The 18,312-nt window shown below is 30.7% G+C and overlaps 2 protein-coding genes across 3 annotated transcripts; both read left to right on the top strand.

The window, feature by feature from the left end:
* Window positions 1-2,738: 2,738 nt before the first annotated feature.
* Window positions 2,739-5,285, top strand: LOC111302290 (indole-3-acetic acid-amido synthetase GH3.6). The gene is made up of 3 exons (XM_022898219.2): window positions 2,739-3,212; window positions 3,418-4,346; window positions 4,444-5,285. The coding sequence occupies exons 1-3, from the start codon at window positions 2,890-2,892 to the stop codon at window positions 5,028-5,030; spliced, it is 1,839 nt and encodes a 612-aa protein (XP_022753954.1). The 5' UTR covers window positions 2,739-2,889; the 3' UTR covers window positions 5,031-5,285.
* Window positions 5,286-14,683: 9,398 nt separating this feature from the next.
* Window positions 14,684-16,920, top strand: LOC111302289 (multiple organellar RNA editing factor 9, chloroplastic-like). 2 transcript variants are annotated; one of them, XM_022898218.2, is made up of 5 exons: window positions 14,685-15,120; window positions 16,080-16,177; window positions 16,270-16,335; window positions 16,433-16,609; window positions 16,698-16,920. In XM_022898218.2, the coding sequence occupies exons 1-4, from the start codon at window positions 14,771-14,773 to the stop codon at window positions 16,603-16,605; spliced, it is 687 nt and encodes a 228-aa protein (XP_022753953.1). In that variant the 5' UTR covers window positions 14,685-14,770; the 3' UTR covers window positions 16,606-16,609; window positions 16,698-16,920. The 2 variants fall into 2 exon arrangements, with proteins under 2 accessions (XP_089600558.1, XP_022753953.1); XM_089744432.1 differs by having other exon boundaries at window positions 14,684-15,120; window positions 16,433-16,920.
* The last annotated feature ends 1,392 nt before the right edge of the window (window positions 16,921-18,312 follow it).

Here is an 18,312-nt window from a genome sequence, read left to right as displayed (position 1 = left end):
TTGTATATGATAAACATATATATATATATATATAATATGTATGTGTATATAAATGGCTACTTAAATACCAAGTCAAAATCCTATTAGATTTTTATAGCCCACAGTTGAGGACCATGTACATTTAAAGTCATATGAATTATATTTTCCAGTTTTCATTAATAATATCAAGATTTCATAAACATTACATTATTGTAGTCAACAAATATAGATGAGACATAAAACCCTTACCCATATGTATTAAATGTATTTCTAGTTCATAAATATAAATTGAAGACCATAACTATACCATATTCAATGCTTACCTTATACTTTCTTTTATCAAACTTATTTGATTCATTAATACAACTTTATTAGATTTAAGATGTTTAAATAATTTTTTCATAAAATGATTGTTAGTGATTTCTCTCAACATTTTCAATGTATTTCAAATGATAATTATAAACAAAAATCAAATTGTGTTGATTTTTTATATGAATCATAGATTATAATTCATTTGAGAGTTTTATTCGATTGCTTTTATCATATCATAATGTTAAAATCTTCTAATTATACTCTTAAATAGATTTATAATAAATAATTAATATTAAAAATATTTTTTATATAAAGAATATTTGACAATTTTAGTTTAAATTTGTACTCTAATTTCATTGCAATTTTATTATATAAGTCAAACCCAAAATACTCGAAATCTTAAAGAAGAAACTAATAATGTTATACCAGCATAGACAGGGTATGGTATACAAGCCGAGTATTTGGCGAGGGAATGATGAAGATTAAAATCCTCGTTAAAAAAACTTGATGAAGGCACTGAACTCCTTTCCCACACGTGTCAACATATTAAGCTTGGCATCCAGCTAGATGGTTCCACTTGGATCCTTCATCAAATAAATTACAAAATAAAAACCTCCCATTATTTACCTTACACATGTAACACACAATTATTTCTCCCAATTATTAACAAATAATTAATTTAATTAATTACGATTTATTTTTTTTATAAAAAAATTTTGAATTTAAATTTTATTGATGATTATTTATTAAATTTTTTTAAATATAAGATCTATAATAATTTATTTTAAGTTGATCATTTATTGGATTCATTTTTAATGTACGATCTATAATTATTTATTTTAAATTATTAAATATGATATATCTTGTCTTGACTTAAATAATTAAACAATTTATCTATCTTCAAATTTTTTCTTAAAAAATTTATTTCTCTCAATTTTTCTTTTCTCTTTTTAATTTTTCAAGAGATATTGACATAAGCTCTCGTGAGAAATTGAAGGGTAAACGCCGTTTTTCTATTACCGGGAATGGCAAGTAAGAAAAAAATAAAAATTCTTAAAAAAAAATTAAATTAAAGAAATGGTTGCCGGTATTTTGTGAGACACCCGTAGTACTAGCACACATGTTACCGGTGATTTTACTGCGGTTTTATCGAAAACTGCCGGTCAACCTCTTCTACCCGTTTAAAAAGGTATTTTTCTCGTTAATGTATCAAATTATCCTTTTCAAAAATATTTAAACATATATATAATATTTTTTAAAATTATATGCCTTTTAAAAAAATTAATTTTGAAATTTTTTTTACAAAATTAAAGTTTTATGATTTTTAATATTAAAAAAATAATTTTAAAATATAAAAATGTAAAAGTTTTAAATATTAAAAAAACATAATTTTTGGACATAAAAAAATAAATAGAAAAAAAAAAGAGATAGAAAGAGTATGTATATATATATATAGTATTAGACATTTAGTTTCTATTATTAAAATTTAAATTTTGATAAGTTTAATTATAAAAAAATGCATATAGTAATATTTTCTATCAAGAAATTAATTATGTATTTTTAAAATATAAAAGTAATGAACTTTTTTGAGTAAACAATATTAATAAAAAAATAGTTAAAGATTGCATTCTTGAAATCAACGAAAAAAACGAAGCAAGCAAATAAGGAAGCAGGGAGTAGAAGAGAATGAAGAAAGTGTTGAGAATAATTATATGTCGAATTTAATTTTTATTTTTATATTTTATGGATTATGATGTAATTAATTAAATATGACTGTTTGGCTTAAAATTATATGTGATATTGATGATTAGATATCGAAGATACTATGTAACAATTAAATTTTGAATAAATTTTTTAAATAAAAAAATAAGAAGTGTCTTTTTTAACTAAATGATAAAATGAGAGGATAACTAACAAATGGTTGGTTCAATCGATTATGCTTATTTTTTGGACGAAAAAATTTTGAATTTAAATCTTATCAGTGATCACTTGTTGAGATCATATTAAATGCACGACTTATAATCACATGTCTTAAGCTATTAGATATGATATATTTTATTTTGACACAAGAGATTAAGTAGCTTAATTGTTTTAAATTTTTTAAAAAATAAAATAAAATGAGATGATAATGTGACAATCGGGTACATGGGATTTTAGTGAGACACTGGAATTGGTCAATGGGAGATAAAACTTTATGAAAAATCATTGCAATGTGGAATTTTGCATGCTTACTTTTTTTTAATTTAAGCATATGGGATTTGACAAAAAAAAAAAAAAAAACATGAAACTTTTCTTTTCTTCAAGCCATGCTCTGAAGAGGGACAAAAAAATGTTGGTAAATTGGAAAAAATGAATTTACATTTATACCCTTCATTGTACTAGTATTTGTTTAATAAACTCCATTTCTCCCTCTATATAAACCAATAATCCTTTCTCCTTTATCCTTCACACCAAAGCCAAAGGCAAAGACTCCATCTCTTCTATCAAACAGCTCTCTTTTCTCTCTTTCTTGGCTCTTAAAAGACTTGAAACCTATTTTTTGAGAGGCTTTTCTCATTGAAAAGTGCAAAAACAATAGGAAAAACAAAAGCCAGAATCATGCCAGAAGCACCAAAAAACACCCAGAAGCCATCAGATTACAACCTGGAACTGAAGAACAAGAAGACCCTTCAGTTCATTGAAGATGTGACTTCAAACGCTGATGAAGTTCAAAAGAAAGTCCTGGAAGAGATCCTTTCACGCAATGCTCATGTTGAGTACTTGCAAAGACATGGCCTAAATGGTCACACTGATCGAGAGACTTTCAAAAAGATCGTGCCTGTCATCACCTATGAGGATATCCAGCCTCATATTAACCGTATTGCCAATGGTGATACCTCTCCAATCCTTTGTTCCAAGCCCATTTCTGAGTTCTTGACAAGGTCAGGATAAGAAAATGAACCAACCCTTTTTTCTATACATGTTAGATTTCAGTTCTTTTTCCTTTTTTTTTTTAATGGTATGCTTCCTCTGCTCCAAGTCCATCTCAAAGTTCCTGATTTTCATGCACAACAATAACTTTTTGGTTTCTTTGCATTTTTTTAAGTTGGTTTTGGCTAATGGGTAGTTTTGGTTTCTTTTTTTCAGCTCTGGGACATCAGGTGGGGAGAGAAAGTTGATGCCAACGATTGAAGAGGAGTTGGGGAGGAGGTCACTGCTGTATAGCCTATTGATGCCTGTTATGGGCCAATTTGTACCTGGTCTAGACAAAGGCAAAGGAATGTACTTTTTGTTTATTAAATCGGAGGCTAAGACACCTGGTGGCCTTGTGGCACGCCCAGTTCTCACTAGCTACTACAAAAGTAACTATTTCAAAGATAGGCCATATGACCCTAACACAAACTACACTAGCCCAAATCAAACCATTCTTTGTCCCGATTCCTACCAAAGCATGTACTCTCAATTGCTTTGTGGACTTTGCCAACACAAAGAAGTCCTCAGGGTTGGTGCTGTTTTTGCCTCTGGCTTCATCAGGGCTATCAGGTTTCTTGAAAAACATTGGCCTCTCCTTTGCAATGATATAAGAACTGGAACCATTGATGCCCAAATCACTGACCAATCTGTCCGAGATGCTGTCACAAAAATCCTGAAACCTGACCTTAAGCTTGCTGATTTTATTGAGGCTGAGTGTAGCAAAGATTCATGGCAAGGGATCATAACAAGGTTATGGCCTAATACGAAATATGTGGATGTGATTGTGACTGGGACCATGTCACAGTATATTCCCACTCTTGATTACTATAGCAATGGCCTCCCTCTTGTCTGCACTATGTATGCATCTAGTGAATGCTATTTTGGTGTCAACCTGAAGCCTCTTTGCAAGCCAAGTGAAGTTTCCTATACTCTTATTCCGACCATGGCCTACTTTGAATTCTTGCCAGTTCACAGAAACAATGGAATCACCAATTCTATTTCTGTTCCCAAATCTTTGAATGAGAAAGAACAACAAGAATTGGTTGACCTTGTTGATGTTAAGCTTGGCCAAGAGTATGAGCTTGTTGTCACCACTTATGCAGGCAAATTTTTTGCTACATCAAGTTAAAATTTTAAGAATTATTGTATAGTTTTAATTGTCTGCTTCTATTGAATGTTAAAACTCTAATATTTTTGCAGGACTTTACCGCTATAGAGTTGGTGATGTGCTAAGGGTAGCAGGGTTCAAGAACAAGGCACCACAATTCAATTTCATATGCAGGAAAAATGTGGTTTTGAGCATTGATTCAGATAAGACTGACGAGGTTGAACTTCAAAATGCTGTCAAGAATGCAGTGAACCATTTGCTGCCATTTGATGCAACATTGGCTGAGTACACTAGTTATGCAGATACAACTACAATTCCAGGTCACTATGTGCTTTACTGGGAACTTAGCCTCAATGGCACCACCCCAATTCCTCCCTCAATTTTTGAGGACTGTTGCTTGACCATTGAAGGGTCCCTCAACAGTGTATACCGCCAAGGGCGTGTATGTGACAGATCAATTGGACCTCTTGAGATCAAGATTGTTGAACCAGGAACATTTGACAAGCTGATGGACTATGCCATTAGCTTAGGTGCATCAATTAACCAGTACAAGACTCCAAGATGCGTTAAATTTGCTCCCATTGTTGAGCTTTTGAACTCAAGGACCGTGTCCAGTTACTTCAGTCCTAAATGTCCCAAATGGTTACCTGGCCATAAGCAATGGAGCAACAAGAATTAAAGGCAATGGAGGGACTATTCTTAAGTGGTCTCTTTTCATGGAAGTTCACAACAACTGTTTCTGTGATCATGTTAGGGAAAAGTTAATTGGACCCATTCTAGGTTAATCCCCCACATGTTTTTATGTTTCTTTTTTCTTTTCAATTGTTGTTTTATATGCATAGGGAATTTTGATTTAGCCATGTACAAAAACAGTTCATGTTTCAAGGAAAGCTCTTCCAAAAAAAAAAAAATTATCTTTTTGCTTAGCTGTTTTATCTCTTGATAATCATCACATTTCATGGGAATTTGGTTCTTAATTCCAGCCAGGAATCATGCCCACTGAAGTCTCATGGGCCATTTACTAAAACGGCAAACAAGAAAGACAACTACCATAAACACCCATCTTTTTCCATTATTTTCAAGATGATAGCAGCTTTTGATGAAAGACCTTTTCAGCATCAATTTACATGCATGTTCCAAGAAGATTAAGCTTAGATTTAGAATTGTTCTCTGAAACTCAATTTGCTTGTTCCTCAATACTTCATCAAATCACATCACTTGACCTCTCAGTAATTTTTTTGACCCCATTCATTAGCTGAGATTGAAATTAGATTAAAAGAAATCATCTTCAAAACTAAAGGGTACTTTTCTCTCAACCTCCAACTCCCACCCCCTTTTCAATATTTTATTGTTTATATTCATGATATTTTCCTATGAAGCCAAAGTTATAAGGTATGTATTTAAAAGGAATGTGACAAAATTCAATGTTAATTAAAACAATGTCAATGTAAGCCAACTGTGAGAGTGTGTCACTTGGCCCCTGCAATTCTGTGTCAGGCCATAAAATTGTCCTGGTATTCATACAAAATGGTCATGAAAAACTCAAAAGACAAGAACTGCTGATCAGGCGTCAACTTGTGTTTTAAAGTGGCATGAAGAGATAAGGTAGAATCAGAGGCTGTTCCCTTTAATAGTGCCAATCTCTGAGTAAACAAATAAAAGCAGTTTTGTTTTATCAGAGGACAATGTCAGGATCCAGACAGACAATTATAGTAGAGTCACCAGACATAAAACACAGAAAGAAAGAGACAATTCCCAGGGACAGTTTTTCAGTTTTCAAATAAAAGCCATTTTTCTAAAAGAAATAAAGAAAGATTAAAAAAAAAAAAAAAAGCAATTGAAAGTGAATGAAGAGGAGATTAGGTATTTTTCTTTCTTTGCCTTCCCTTTTTTTTTTTTTTTATGTCTGCCTGTTGGTTTATTGTTGTGGTGCAAGGGACTGTTGCCATGATCATAACAATAATAACATGGGAAATTTTCTGGTAGAAATGAATGCTTCCTTTTACTTATGAGTTTTCCACAGCACACATTAAGGTTGCAATCACATTATCAACTCAACAAAAGTTGGTAGTTTTCTTTGTTCAATGTACAAGAGATGGTGATTTATTGATGTTGAAGTTTCTACTAGAAAATGAAGGCATTTCTAGGTCTTGATTGGACCTTTACTAAAATTAAAAATGTGGGATTAGGTTTTCTTATATAAATTAAAAAGAAAATTACATGACTATATAATTCAATGGAGAGAAACAAGCCTACCTTGTAAGAAATTGATCACAATTTAACATTTTATTCCTAACTGTTTGCTATAACTTGATTAAAATCAGGTCATAGAATATAGTAGAACTGACTTCAAATGGTGTGTTTAAGAATCTTAAGTTTCCTTTGCTTAGAAAAACTATGTTCCCTCCTGACAATAATGTCATTAGATGGTGGAATATCGAATTTTTAATTTCAATAATCAAAAATTAAATCTTAATAACTTCAAATATTAAAAAAAGAAAAATTGTTCTCTAGTTCATAATTTTCACCTTGAGATACTCAAGTTGACTTGGTTTTTTATGAACCAATTTAAGCTCATCATACAAGTCATGCTAGTGAACAAGCAAAAATGATAATGAAACTTTGATCAAGTAAAAAATTAGCCTTAATTAGGATGTGTATACCTAAAACATTTAGTTTAAAAGATTCTATAAATCTGAATCATAAAATGTGAATTCCAAACAGCCCTTAAGCTTGGAAAGAAAGAAATAATTGGACACTTGACTTGGAGAACAACAACCTAAAAAGTTGTGGTGAAATCTCTTTCAAGATGGTAAGCAAGAAGTGTCATCAAAGCATAGCATCTTTTTGTCTATAATGCAAGGTTGATGCTAACTTTATCCACTATTAAATGCCTTCATCATCCATTTTATAAAAGCCTTCCTCCTATACCTTTTTTTTTTTTTTCACAAAAGACGTCGTATTTAAAAAAATTATAAATATTAAAATTTAAATTATAAATTTATTAAATATTATATCTTAAAAATGATTAAATTAATCTTAATAATGATTAAATCATAAAGTCTTCATTCCATTGCTTTATTCATAGCAACAAACATTTTTATGGCAAATAGGTCACTTCACCAACATAATGTTGTACACCATTTTTTTTTTAATCACAAATCAGTGATAAGGGAGATTTGTAGGTAAGGGCTAACACTCCAATCCCATAAACAAGACATTTGAAAGCAACTTCACCAATGATTCTATGAAGTGTGGAAAGAAATGAAATGGTACTTTGAATAAATTATTGAAGTGATCAAATTATATTAATGAAACGAGTTAAGCATTGGATTTTTTTTGAGTGATTACAAAAAAATTGGAGAGTGTGGTACTTACTCCATTGGGAAATCCAAAATCAACCCCTCAAATAAAGAGTTAAAAATTAAAGATCAAAGACAAATATCTTTTTCATAGTCCAATAATCACATGCTTGAACATTATCTCTTGGTTTTATGCCTATTTTATGACTATGAAAGAGGACCCCCCCCCCCCCTTCTTTTGCAAGTTAGTGGCACTATAGTTGTGTACAAGATTTTTTTCTGTTATATAAATCAATAATGGGATTAAGATCAAATTTGTCATTTTATTATGAGTTAATATTGAATTTGCTATGTAATTTAATTTCATTAAAATTTATCATTATACCTTTAATTTTATTTATTTTTTAACTCAAATTAACATAATTAATAAAAATTTGCCACATACATTAACAGAATTTTATAAAATATTATAATTCAATTGTTTTTCTTTAAAAATTAATGCAATTGAAAGCATAGTAATAAAATTTAATAAAATTGAAATACAATGATAAACTCAATATTGAATTTTAGAATTGTGACAAATTAGATCTTAATATTGTAAATAATAATATAAATTAAATAAATTTTAAATAGAAAAATACTATTATCAATTCAATAAATTTTCAATGAAATATCAATTTTAATTTATGTTGATAATTTTAAAAAATATATATGTATCCAAATACATTTTGAAAAACAACTATGGCAGCATTAGCTTAAAAAAAAAATTTCAATAATTATTTTTTAAAATCTAAAAAACATTTTTAGGTTCTATCCGCTTACTAACATAGAATCAAAGCCCAACGTGTATCAGACTATCACGATCACAAGTTTAATAAATCGGCGAGGAGGACTTGAAAAGATAAAAAGGCGACAACTCCACGTGCACTTTATGTCAGGGGCCCACGGTGCTACGTGGGACCCAAGGTCCACCTAGATCACGGCTGCAGAGATGGAGCCGAAAATAATATTTGAGGTGGGGGACACTTCTCAGACCAAGCCACGTGGCAAGCATTCACATTTGACCATACCGCCAGACGTATGGTCCTTTGTGAGGACACCTCTAGATTGAGACCAATCACGGCACAGAAAGCGACGAGGGCTGATCTTCTTTCGGTTGGAGCCCAGCCAAAAATATGAAAAACGCCAGGCGCATTGGTAGCCGTTGGATGTGAAGACTTTGAGATGATTGGAAGATATCCATTTAGTCAAATTATTTTATCGTGCTGAGAGCTTATATGAAGGGATTAGGAACGTACCGTGACACACTATCCATAGGAAAGCTAATGGATATAATCGATATGCTTTGCTAGTTTGGCCAAACAAGGCAGTTAGAGATTCTCATCGGTGGAATAGTCTTTGATATAAAAGGTGCATTGTATGCAAGAAGTATAGAAATTCACATTTAATTTTTTAAATATTATTTGTTTTAATTTAAAAATTTTATGATTTTTATTTATAAAAAACATTTTATAAATTTAAATTTAAATATTTTTTTACATATTATAATAAATTTTTAAAATATTTTGATATAAAATTAATATATCACTAGCAGATTGATGGAGTGTTACAAGAATCCGATCTTATGTAAATTAACAAAGCCACGTATGCTATATATATATATATATAAATAAATACTCAATGAGATATTAAAGTATAATATTGATTCTCTTATTGTTGTGATTGTTTTGATTTTGATTTTATGTTAGATTGGTGACAAAAGATGCACGAAAGGCATTTTTAAAATGATTTTAATGTTTTTGGATATCTAACTTGCTTTGCTTCCACCTTGGCTCCAAACTAAATGTTGAAATTCTTTTTATAGGTTTTAAGATTAGGTTGAGTGATTCCTTTGAATTGAAGTTAGAAAATACTAATTTGGACACTATCTCTATCAACAATTTAAGAACAAGTGTTGAATGTTGTAGCTTATTATTCATATAAGAAAGTGAAGTCCTCGTTTATGTATATATAAACCTTATAAAATTGCAAGAGAATCATGAATTCATATGGTTAATGAACATGGACAGTTTTATTTTCATTCAATTCCCACATGCTTTTTAGATATGCCAAATGAAACACCCTCAAATATCAAGTTAAAAGGATTCTTGGGTTTTGTTTGGGTTTAATCGTATATTTTAACAATTGCAAAGTTTTGTTTGAGTTTAATATTATTTTCGAACGATTTTAAAAGTTTATTTTCTCACATTATTAGAAAATATGATTTATCGACATAATTTTCATTATTAATAATTTAAATTATTGAGAAACAAGGCTTTATCAATGGAATTTTTCTCTCAATAATAACTTAAATTCCTTTGGTAAAATATTTTATCGATGAAAATTTTCATTGGTGGTAAGCATATCGATAATAGTATTCCATAGGTAAATTTAAAATTTCATTAGTGATTATTGACATAAAATTTTGTCGGTAAATTTTTCGTTGTTTATTGCGTTGGCACTCCATCAATAAAATATGTTAATAATTTATTGCTAATCCATTGGCAATTCGTCAGTAATTGATTGATAATCGGTTAGTAAAAGCTGATTTTTGTCAATAAATTTATCTGTATTTTTTTGTTTTGTTTAGATTTAATCTTATCTTCTAACAATTGTAACATCTTGTTAGAGTTTAATCTTATCTTCAGACGATTTTAAAAGTGTATTTTCTCAGATTATCAAAAAATAAGATTTATCGACATAATTTTCATTGGTAATAACTTAAATTATCAAGAAACATGGTTTTATCGATGTAATTTTTCTCTCAATAATAGCTTAAATTTCTTCGGTAAAATATTTTATCGATGAAAATTTTCATTGGTAGTAAGCATGTTGATAATAGTATTTTATCAGTAAATTTAAAATTCCATCATTAATTACCAACGTAAAATTTTATCTGTCAGTATTGCTAATCCGTTGATATTCTATCGATAATTGATGATAATCGGCCGATAAAAGTTGATTTTTATCAATTAATTTATAGGTATTTTTAGGTTTTGTTTAGGTTTAATCTTATCTTTATAACAATTGTACTATTTTATCAGAGTTTAATCCTATCTTCCAATGATTTTAAAAATGTATTTTCTCACAATGATATGATACGTTTAAAATTTTATTTTCTTTACCATCTGAACTAATTTTTGTGAGTAAACATATATACTTATAATGTTAAATATCACTTTTAGGTTAAAGAAGGAAAAATGGTAGAAAGTTAAATGTTGAGTTGAGAGTGATTAAAAGATGAGGAAATATCACAAAGAGAAAGAAACTTTTTTAGTGTGATATGGAAAGGTAGAGGTTTTGCTTTTTAGGGACAAGGACCACTATAGCAACCAATTACAGTTTAAATTTGATGTTGATTATGAATCAAAAGATGATTGATGGATAATGAAATTTTACAACAATAATAAAGCAAAGGACGTTGCCTAGAAAATCAAAGTAAAAAGAGGTACCTTTTAAACTATTGGAAGGTAAAAAAATTTAGGTACGGAGAGATCACTTCATTTTTAAGCTAGAAGTTATTAACATGCGACGTGATTCATGAACACTTCTAATTAATATACGAATTTTTTATTTATCATATTTAAATAAAAAATTAACAATAATGTAAATAAAATTCTTTCATCCTAATATAGATGTAGAAAATAATAATCCTGCCAAATTATATAGTCGATTTCTTGTTCAAATTATTGTCGAAATAAGATACATGAATGCTACAAGAATTTAATAGATGCATGTGGAAATCGTGAAAATGATGGCTTTGAAAAATACAAGTCGGAGATGTAATTTACAAAGTACAATAATAGAACCCATTCATTGTCTATGAAATTTATTCTCAAAGGAGATAATTTCAAATTAAACAAGAAAAATCTAAAAAAAAAATTATTTTTGTTATATTCCGATATATATTTGATGCGCACAAAATTTAGGATACCCTCTATTTTTTTTTTTATGAAATAGAGTATTTGAGGATATTTATGACTCTTTAGTTTGTAAATATTAGTCTTTTTATCTAAATTATTATAATTAAAAATTTAATATTCTATCAACAGATAACGTGATTGTTACAATTTATTAGTTAAATTTTGAGAATTTGGTCAAAGGAAGGGATAATGTATTTCAAAAGAAATGGGTATCATGTTGTAACAATGGTTAGAAGTGTTATGATCATTTTCATCTGACGTGAAGATTATAACATTATGTCGTATATAAATGATGTAAGTTAAACAGAGGTTGTGATTCTTTGACTATCTTTGATCTGATCCCTGTTGGATAATAATTTTTTTTCTTTGCACTCATGCAGCTTCATCTGCAAATAGTTGTCGGCAACTTGGATAGTTAGTATGTATTAGGAGAAGTCTTCTTGTAAGTAACGGATTCAAAAAAAAATTTCGGGACATCTATTTATATAATTTATATAAAAAAAAATGTCGATTTATCAATTTTATTGACGGAAAGGATATCTAAAAAAATTTTAGGGGTGTTTAAAATTTTTTTTTAATTTTTTAATTTTCAATTTTTAAAAATATCCATGAACACCTTACTTTTGAACGTGGATCCGGGCCTACCTATGGTCTGAGACTCCTATCAAGACATTTGGTTCATATAATTGAAGGTGCGGAAAGATGACTGGAGCACACCAATTAGGACAATTCTCTTTGGTTAAGCAACTATGTCAGATTTAAGATTAAGACAAGTTTTGGTTGTTGAATATATTAGAACAATAATAGACTTTGAAATGTTCTTCTAATTTCCATGATAAAATTCTTATTGAATCCAATCCTGGAGGGACGAGAATGCAGTTACTCAGTAATGTTAATAGTAATCTTTTTTTTTTTTAATTTCTGATGTTGATTGCTGAGGTTGAAGCAGACAGTTGGACAACCTGGATAAATTATTCATGCAAAAGCCTTAAAATACTCTTCTGGTCGGCAATCTGAATTGACCATTTGTATGTATTGAAGAGTCACATTATCCATGCAAAAAGCTTGAAAACTGAAATTTGTATCATTGATTGATGATTGAAAGCATTGTTTAATAAGCTGAGAAAAAAGGGTATATCTTTCTTTCAGAAATTAAAAATTGCCAAAAAAAAAGGAAAACCTGCTGTAATCGCACTCGGTGGAGTCAGCATTCAATCAAGTTCAAGACTAGGATTAGATAATGTTCTATTTTTTTATCAAGTGATGTCTTCACTTTTCAAGTTGAATGTCTGAGAAAGAAACAAGGATAACAACAACACTTGACATTTTCATGTTTGAATCTGAGGCAACTTTAGCTTTTTCCCAACAGCTGAAATTCCTTGTTTTTTTATGAGCAAGGATTATTTAACTATATAAATGAAACCCTCACTGTATGATCTGATGTTGGGATATATTAAGAAGTACATGTCCATGTCTTCCCACCATCTAACACTGCTAAATTCAACTGATTAAACACGCTTCTCTGCTGGAACCTGTTTTGTATTCAAATACATGAAGCAGACTAAATCAAACTGATAAAATTTTACCAATGAATGGTTGGCTCAAGTGGTAAAAATAATTTACTCTTTTTTTTCAATTACAGGGCGTAGGAAGGTAATTTTTCATAAATTCGTCAGACACAACATAAATAAACTTACTTGTACCTGTAGAAACAGTGAATATACTAGGCAAATCCTAAAAATCACTTACTGTTTTAAAAAAAAAAACATGAATCAGTTTTGTATATGAGAAAAATAATGATATACAATATGCTAGAGTTATAACAGACAGCTTTGAATGTTTGTACCTTTGAGATCCAATGTAAAATACTGATAATTAGCCAACTAAACCACTCTTAAGCTAGCTTTATAAATTATTCTCTTCTTACCTGCCATTCTCCCAACTAACTACTCTGGTTGACTTAAAACAAGATGATTTTGACACTGTTTTCAAGCTTGCATCATTCACTGACTGCTTGTTAAAAAAATTATTTTGCATTTTGAAGAAGGAATAATGGACCAAGAGTGGTTGAGAAAGAGTTGCAGATTTTCAAATCTGTTATTTTCAATACTGATGTGTGTTTGCTTAGATGCCAATTGCCAAATGGTATGGAAAATATTCCAGCAGACTCTTCTAGGAGTAATTCATGGAAAATTTATTGTTTTTTTTCCTATATATATTTTTTATATTTAAAACTACCAAGATTTGAAAAGAATGCAGCATTTTACTAACAAATCGTACGATTATTGGCTCAAAAATATTGCACATATTAGAATTCAAACTTTTAAATATGTTGGATATTACCTTTTATCAATAATTATATAAATTAATTAAACTAAATTTCAAATAATCACATATATTTTTTCTGTATTTGGCATTTATTATAGGTATATTTAGTGTTGACAACGGGTCGGGACGAGTTTTTGCTCGCCTCGAACCCGACCCGATTTTATAAACATAAAATTCGTATCCGTACTCGATTCGAAAATTTTTTTATTTTTTATACTCGAATCCGACATTATATAAACTGTACCTGATCCAACTTGACCCAAAATTAATAAAATATTATTTTTTAAATATAAAATATTATTTTTTAAATATAAATATATATAATTAAAAAATAATTTTTTATAAAATATCGGATTGGATCGGGTTTGCCTAAAATTCGAACCAGACCCGACACCAATTTTCCCTTAATAATACTCGACCCGAAATCAATTTTGAAAAAAAAAAAATACCTTATAGGATCGGGTCGGATCAGATTCGGCTGGTTTCGGGTTGGACTGCCAACCCTAATATTATTATATGTACTTGGTTGGGTTTTAAAGGCCTAGATTTGGCATTCCTCAAGGTGGGCCATGTCACAGGAAGCATAACCACCTGGACTCTTTTAAGCCCATTTTGTTGCCTAGGCCATGCCTTCAGATGTCATAACTTCAAAGCCATGAATTTTGGATTTTTAGCCCAAAAACAAATTGACCCAAAATCAAACACTAAAAATATCAACTTTCCCAAAGTCCCCAAACCTTATAATATTTTCAGTTCAATTCGTCAGTTCAAAAAAAATATCACAATCTAATCTCTTCGCCCCTCTCTGTCTATCTTTCACATCTTCAATGGCTACTCTCTTAAACCCTTCTACTCTTCTTCTTCCCACAAAATCCTTTCTTCCGACTCGTCTCCTACTCGCTCCACCACCTACTCTCCAAGTCAACTCACTGACTCACCACCTTCCGTCCTCATCAACAACAATAATTCGTCCTACTCGTTTTATCAAAGCTTCTGCACTTGACAGTAACTATTCACCCAAGAGGAGCAGCAGCAATGAGCCAAGGGAAACGATAATGTTACCTGGCTGTGATTATAACCATTGGCTTATTGTTATGGAGTTTCCTAAAGACCCTGCTCCTACAAGAGAACAAATGATTGAGACTTATCTTAACACTCTTGCTACTGTGCTTGGCAGGTGAGACTTTCTGTTTTCTGGGTTTCTTTTGTTTAGTTACAAATCTGAAAAATATGAAATTTTGATGCAAGTTTTTGTGAGTTTTGCTTGGTTTTTTATGAAGTGTTTAAAAATTCCTCTTTTTGATTTTCTGGGTTTGTTTTGTTTTGTTGAGGAATGTCAAACTTTGATGAGATTTTCTGTGTGTTTTGCTTGGCTTTGTATGGAACTGCTGCAAATTTCTATTTTTTCTTGTGTGTGTGTGTGTGTGTGTGTGTGTGTGTGTATATATATATATATGTATATGTATTTATACTTGTTTTTGGCTTTCTGTGTATGTTTGTTTCCCTGGGTTCTTTATGAAACATAGAAAGAGAATTCCTTTGTTTAATTTATTGAGTTTAAGGTGGTGAATGTTACATATTATTTGTTTTAGCCTGAGGGTTATGAATAAAGATGGAGCCTTGAATTGAATGAAAGAAATAAGATTGAACAATGCTTTGCTTACAATTATCTTGATTCTGCTTGAATGATCATAACTAGTAGTTGGCCAATAAAGTTGAAGTAGAGTGAAGAGGAGAATATATTGCAAGTTATCTGTCTCATTATAACGACTTTCAGACTACATTATAACGGTTTATCCTGAGAAATTGAGGTTAATGAGAACAGAATCTTTGTCCTAGGCCGGAAATGTACCTCTTTACCTGAATCTGTCACTTCAGCTTTTGAGATCCAAGCAGGTTTGCAGTTTAGTCATTGTCAGGAACTTAAGAACTAGCTAGATTGATCTGCATTTGTGCAAATTAGCGCAGGCCAGATATCATGGATGAGCCTTTCTTAGTTATCAAGTTTTGGCACTTCTTTATCTATGTGTTTAATTATTATGAGTGTGTAATAAAATAACATACCATTTCTGTGAGTATATGTGTATCTGGTAATTGTAATAAAGAAATCTCAGATATGATTTTTTTTCTACATAGCATGGAAGAAGCAAAGAAGAACATGTATGCTTTTAGCACCACTACATATACGGGATTTCAATGTACTGTATCAGAAGAAACCTCTGAAAAGTTCAAGGGTATGAATATTAACCAGGCAGTTGTCTGTCTAAAGACTCTAAACTATGTTGTTATCGTGACTTAAGAATGAATTTTATTCTTTTGGATGTAGGATTGCCTGGAGTACTCTGGGTGCTACCTGATTCCTACATAGACGTCAAAAATAAAGATTATGGAGGTTGGTTGTGCTAAATTAACCAAAGTTATACAAAGAAATTTTTGTTTCACTTGACAGGTAGATTATGGTTATATAATGTGCTTTTGTGTACTTTTAGGTGATAAATATATCAATGGGGAAATAATTCCCTGCAAATACCCTACTTATCAACCAAAGCCAAGAAAAGAATCAAAATATGTGAGCAAAAGATATGAGAGACGAAAAGATGGTCCTCCTGCAGGACAGTCCCAATCAAAGCAGGCAGCAAGTCGGCCGGAATCATCATCTTGACAATGTACCAGAAATGCCTTTCTATACTCCTCTGAGTTATGTTGGTCTAAAGTTTAACTTTCATCATGCAAATTATTTTCTTTTGTTGGCAGTTCATCAATGTTTCTCTGCTAGGAGAGGTTGCACTCGTCAAGCTGATATCACTATTCTCCATGTTATTGGAATACATGTTCTGCAGTACTATATATCTGTTATATAAATTTTCCCCTGTAAAGTCTTCGAAGTCGCTTTTTGCAGACAGAAATTGACCTATATGAGTTTGTGGTTTGAATGTTTTCAATTGAGAAGAATGTTAGCATCACGCCGTTACGATTACCTTTGATCTCGCATCAGATTTGTTTCCCATTTAAACTTTCAGCTATATGGATGTGGTTGACCTTTTGGTAACGTGATCGATTTTGGTTATTTGTGCTTGCCTTGGTTTCCAGTTGCTTCTTTTCTTGGACAACTATGTATGAACATATGCAGGGTGTTTAGATATAAATACAGTTTCATGAAAGGCTGTGAAGTTCCATGAAGAAAACCTTCATTTATGTGTTAATTCATGAGTGTGGGATATATTCATGTAGCCAATCTCGAAATCAAATAAAAATGAGCTTCAAATCCTGTAAAAGTTTTGGGAGTGTTCGGGAGGGAATTTTTTGGTGTGTCCAGGAAAAATTTTCCTTCAAATTTTGTTGTTTTTCAATCTTTAGGATGTCCTTGGACACCATACTTTTGAATGTCTGAATCAGGATGTCATTGGCGACTATATAAGAACATCACACAATATCTTCTTCTTTCATCGTCATTCAAAATGGAAATTTTGAGTAACAAAATTGCAACCGTGTAGGCATAATCAATCTGTAAAACACAAATGTTTAACATTACAACTTCAATATAAATGGTCAGATTTCTTTTAATGACTGCCAACTGGTCAGATCATCTGTCTTTTTTTTTTTTCTTCATTCTCTCCACTCCTTCAACCCTTGACTTGCCTTGTCACACCATGTTTCATGAACCAACAGGCTTCAACGTGGGGTTTGTTTTTCACCTTTTCCAGACTTTGGTAGATTGATTTAAGAAAGAGAATGCAGCAACTAGGGATCCTTAGTGCCTAACAGCATTTTTCAGTCTGCCATTGATGACATTTCAAGTTAAAAAAACACCAACGCTTGGTTAATTTAAATTCTCTTTAAAAAAAAAAAAAAAAAAAACCTATTCATGAATTCATATTAAAGAAAAAAGGTATATACAATTAATCATGATTGAATTTGAGTGCCACTGGATGATTGGTAAATGAGGTGAAATCCCACTTCTAAGTCTTCCCATTGTCCTCCCTAGCCCATGATTCAGCCAACTGATTATTTCACATGGTTAATGTAGCAAAACTCAACCAAAATGAAAACATGAAAGGGAAAAAAAAAATCTTCAAATTAAATTGGTGGCTATTAGTAGTAAAAATAGTTAACAAAAGAAAGCTTTTTTCTTAGGAAAGCCATACTCTATGGCTTTTGTTCCTTCCTCAAAACCAATTGTTGTCTAGATAAAAAGAAAACAAAAAAAAAAAAAAATTGTCAGGCTAATTCTACTTATGTTTGCCTTCATAAGGCAAAGCTAATTGGTAGCTTGAACAGATCTCAATCTTTTTCCCCTTCCTCCAACACTAACTTAACCATGGAAGAGTTTTATCCTCCACTTTCATATTAAAGACATTTCATTCCCTTA

This window comes from Durio zibethinus, chromosome 15 (assembly GCF_047325235.1).
Source record: "Durio zibethinus cultivar Kanyao isolate XHJ-2024 chromosome 15, ASM4732523v1, whole genome shotgun sequence".
Lineage (NCBI taxonomy): Eukaryota > Viridiplantae > Streptophyta > Magnoliopsida > Malvales > Malvaceae > Durio > Durio zibethinus.
Note: the sequence above shows the minus strand (reverse complement) of the source record. Positions and strands in the feature narration are given on the sequence as shown.

Coding starts and splice junctions, on each gene's coding strand:
- LOC111302290 (XM_022898219.2), top strand. CDS start 2,890: ATGCCAGAAGCACCAAAAAACACCCAGAAGCCATCAGATTACAACCTG. Junction 3,213..3,417: donor ATTTCTGAGTTCTTGACAAG/GTCAGGATAAGA, acceptor TCTTTTTTTCAG/CTCTGGGACATCAGGTGGGG. Junction 4,347..4,443: donor TGTTGTCACCACTTATGCAG/GCAAATTTTTTG, acceptor ATATTTTTGCAG/GACTTTACCGCTATAGAGTT.
- LOC111302289 (XM_089744432.1), top strand. CDS start 14,771: ATGGCTACTCTCTTAAACCCTTCTACTCTTCTTCTTCCCACAAAATCC. Junction 15,121..16,079: donor CTTGCTACTGTGCTTGGCAG/GTGAGACTTTCT, acceptor TTTTCTACATAG/CATGGAAGAAGCAAAGAAGA. Junction 16,178..16,269: donor AACCTCTGAAAAGTTCAAGG/GTATGAATATTA, acceptor TTTTGGATGTAG/GATTGCCTGGAGTACTCTGG.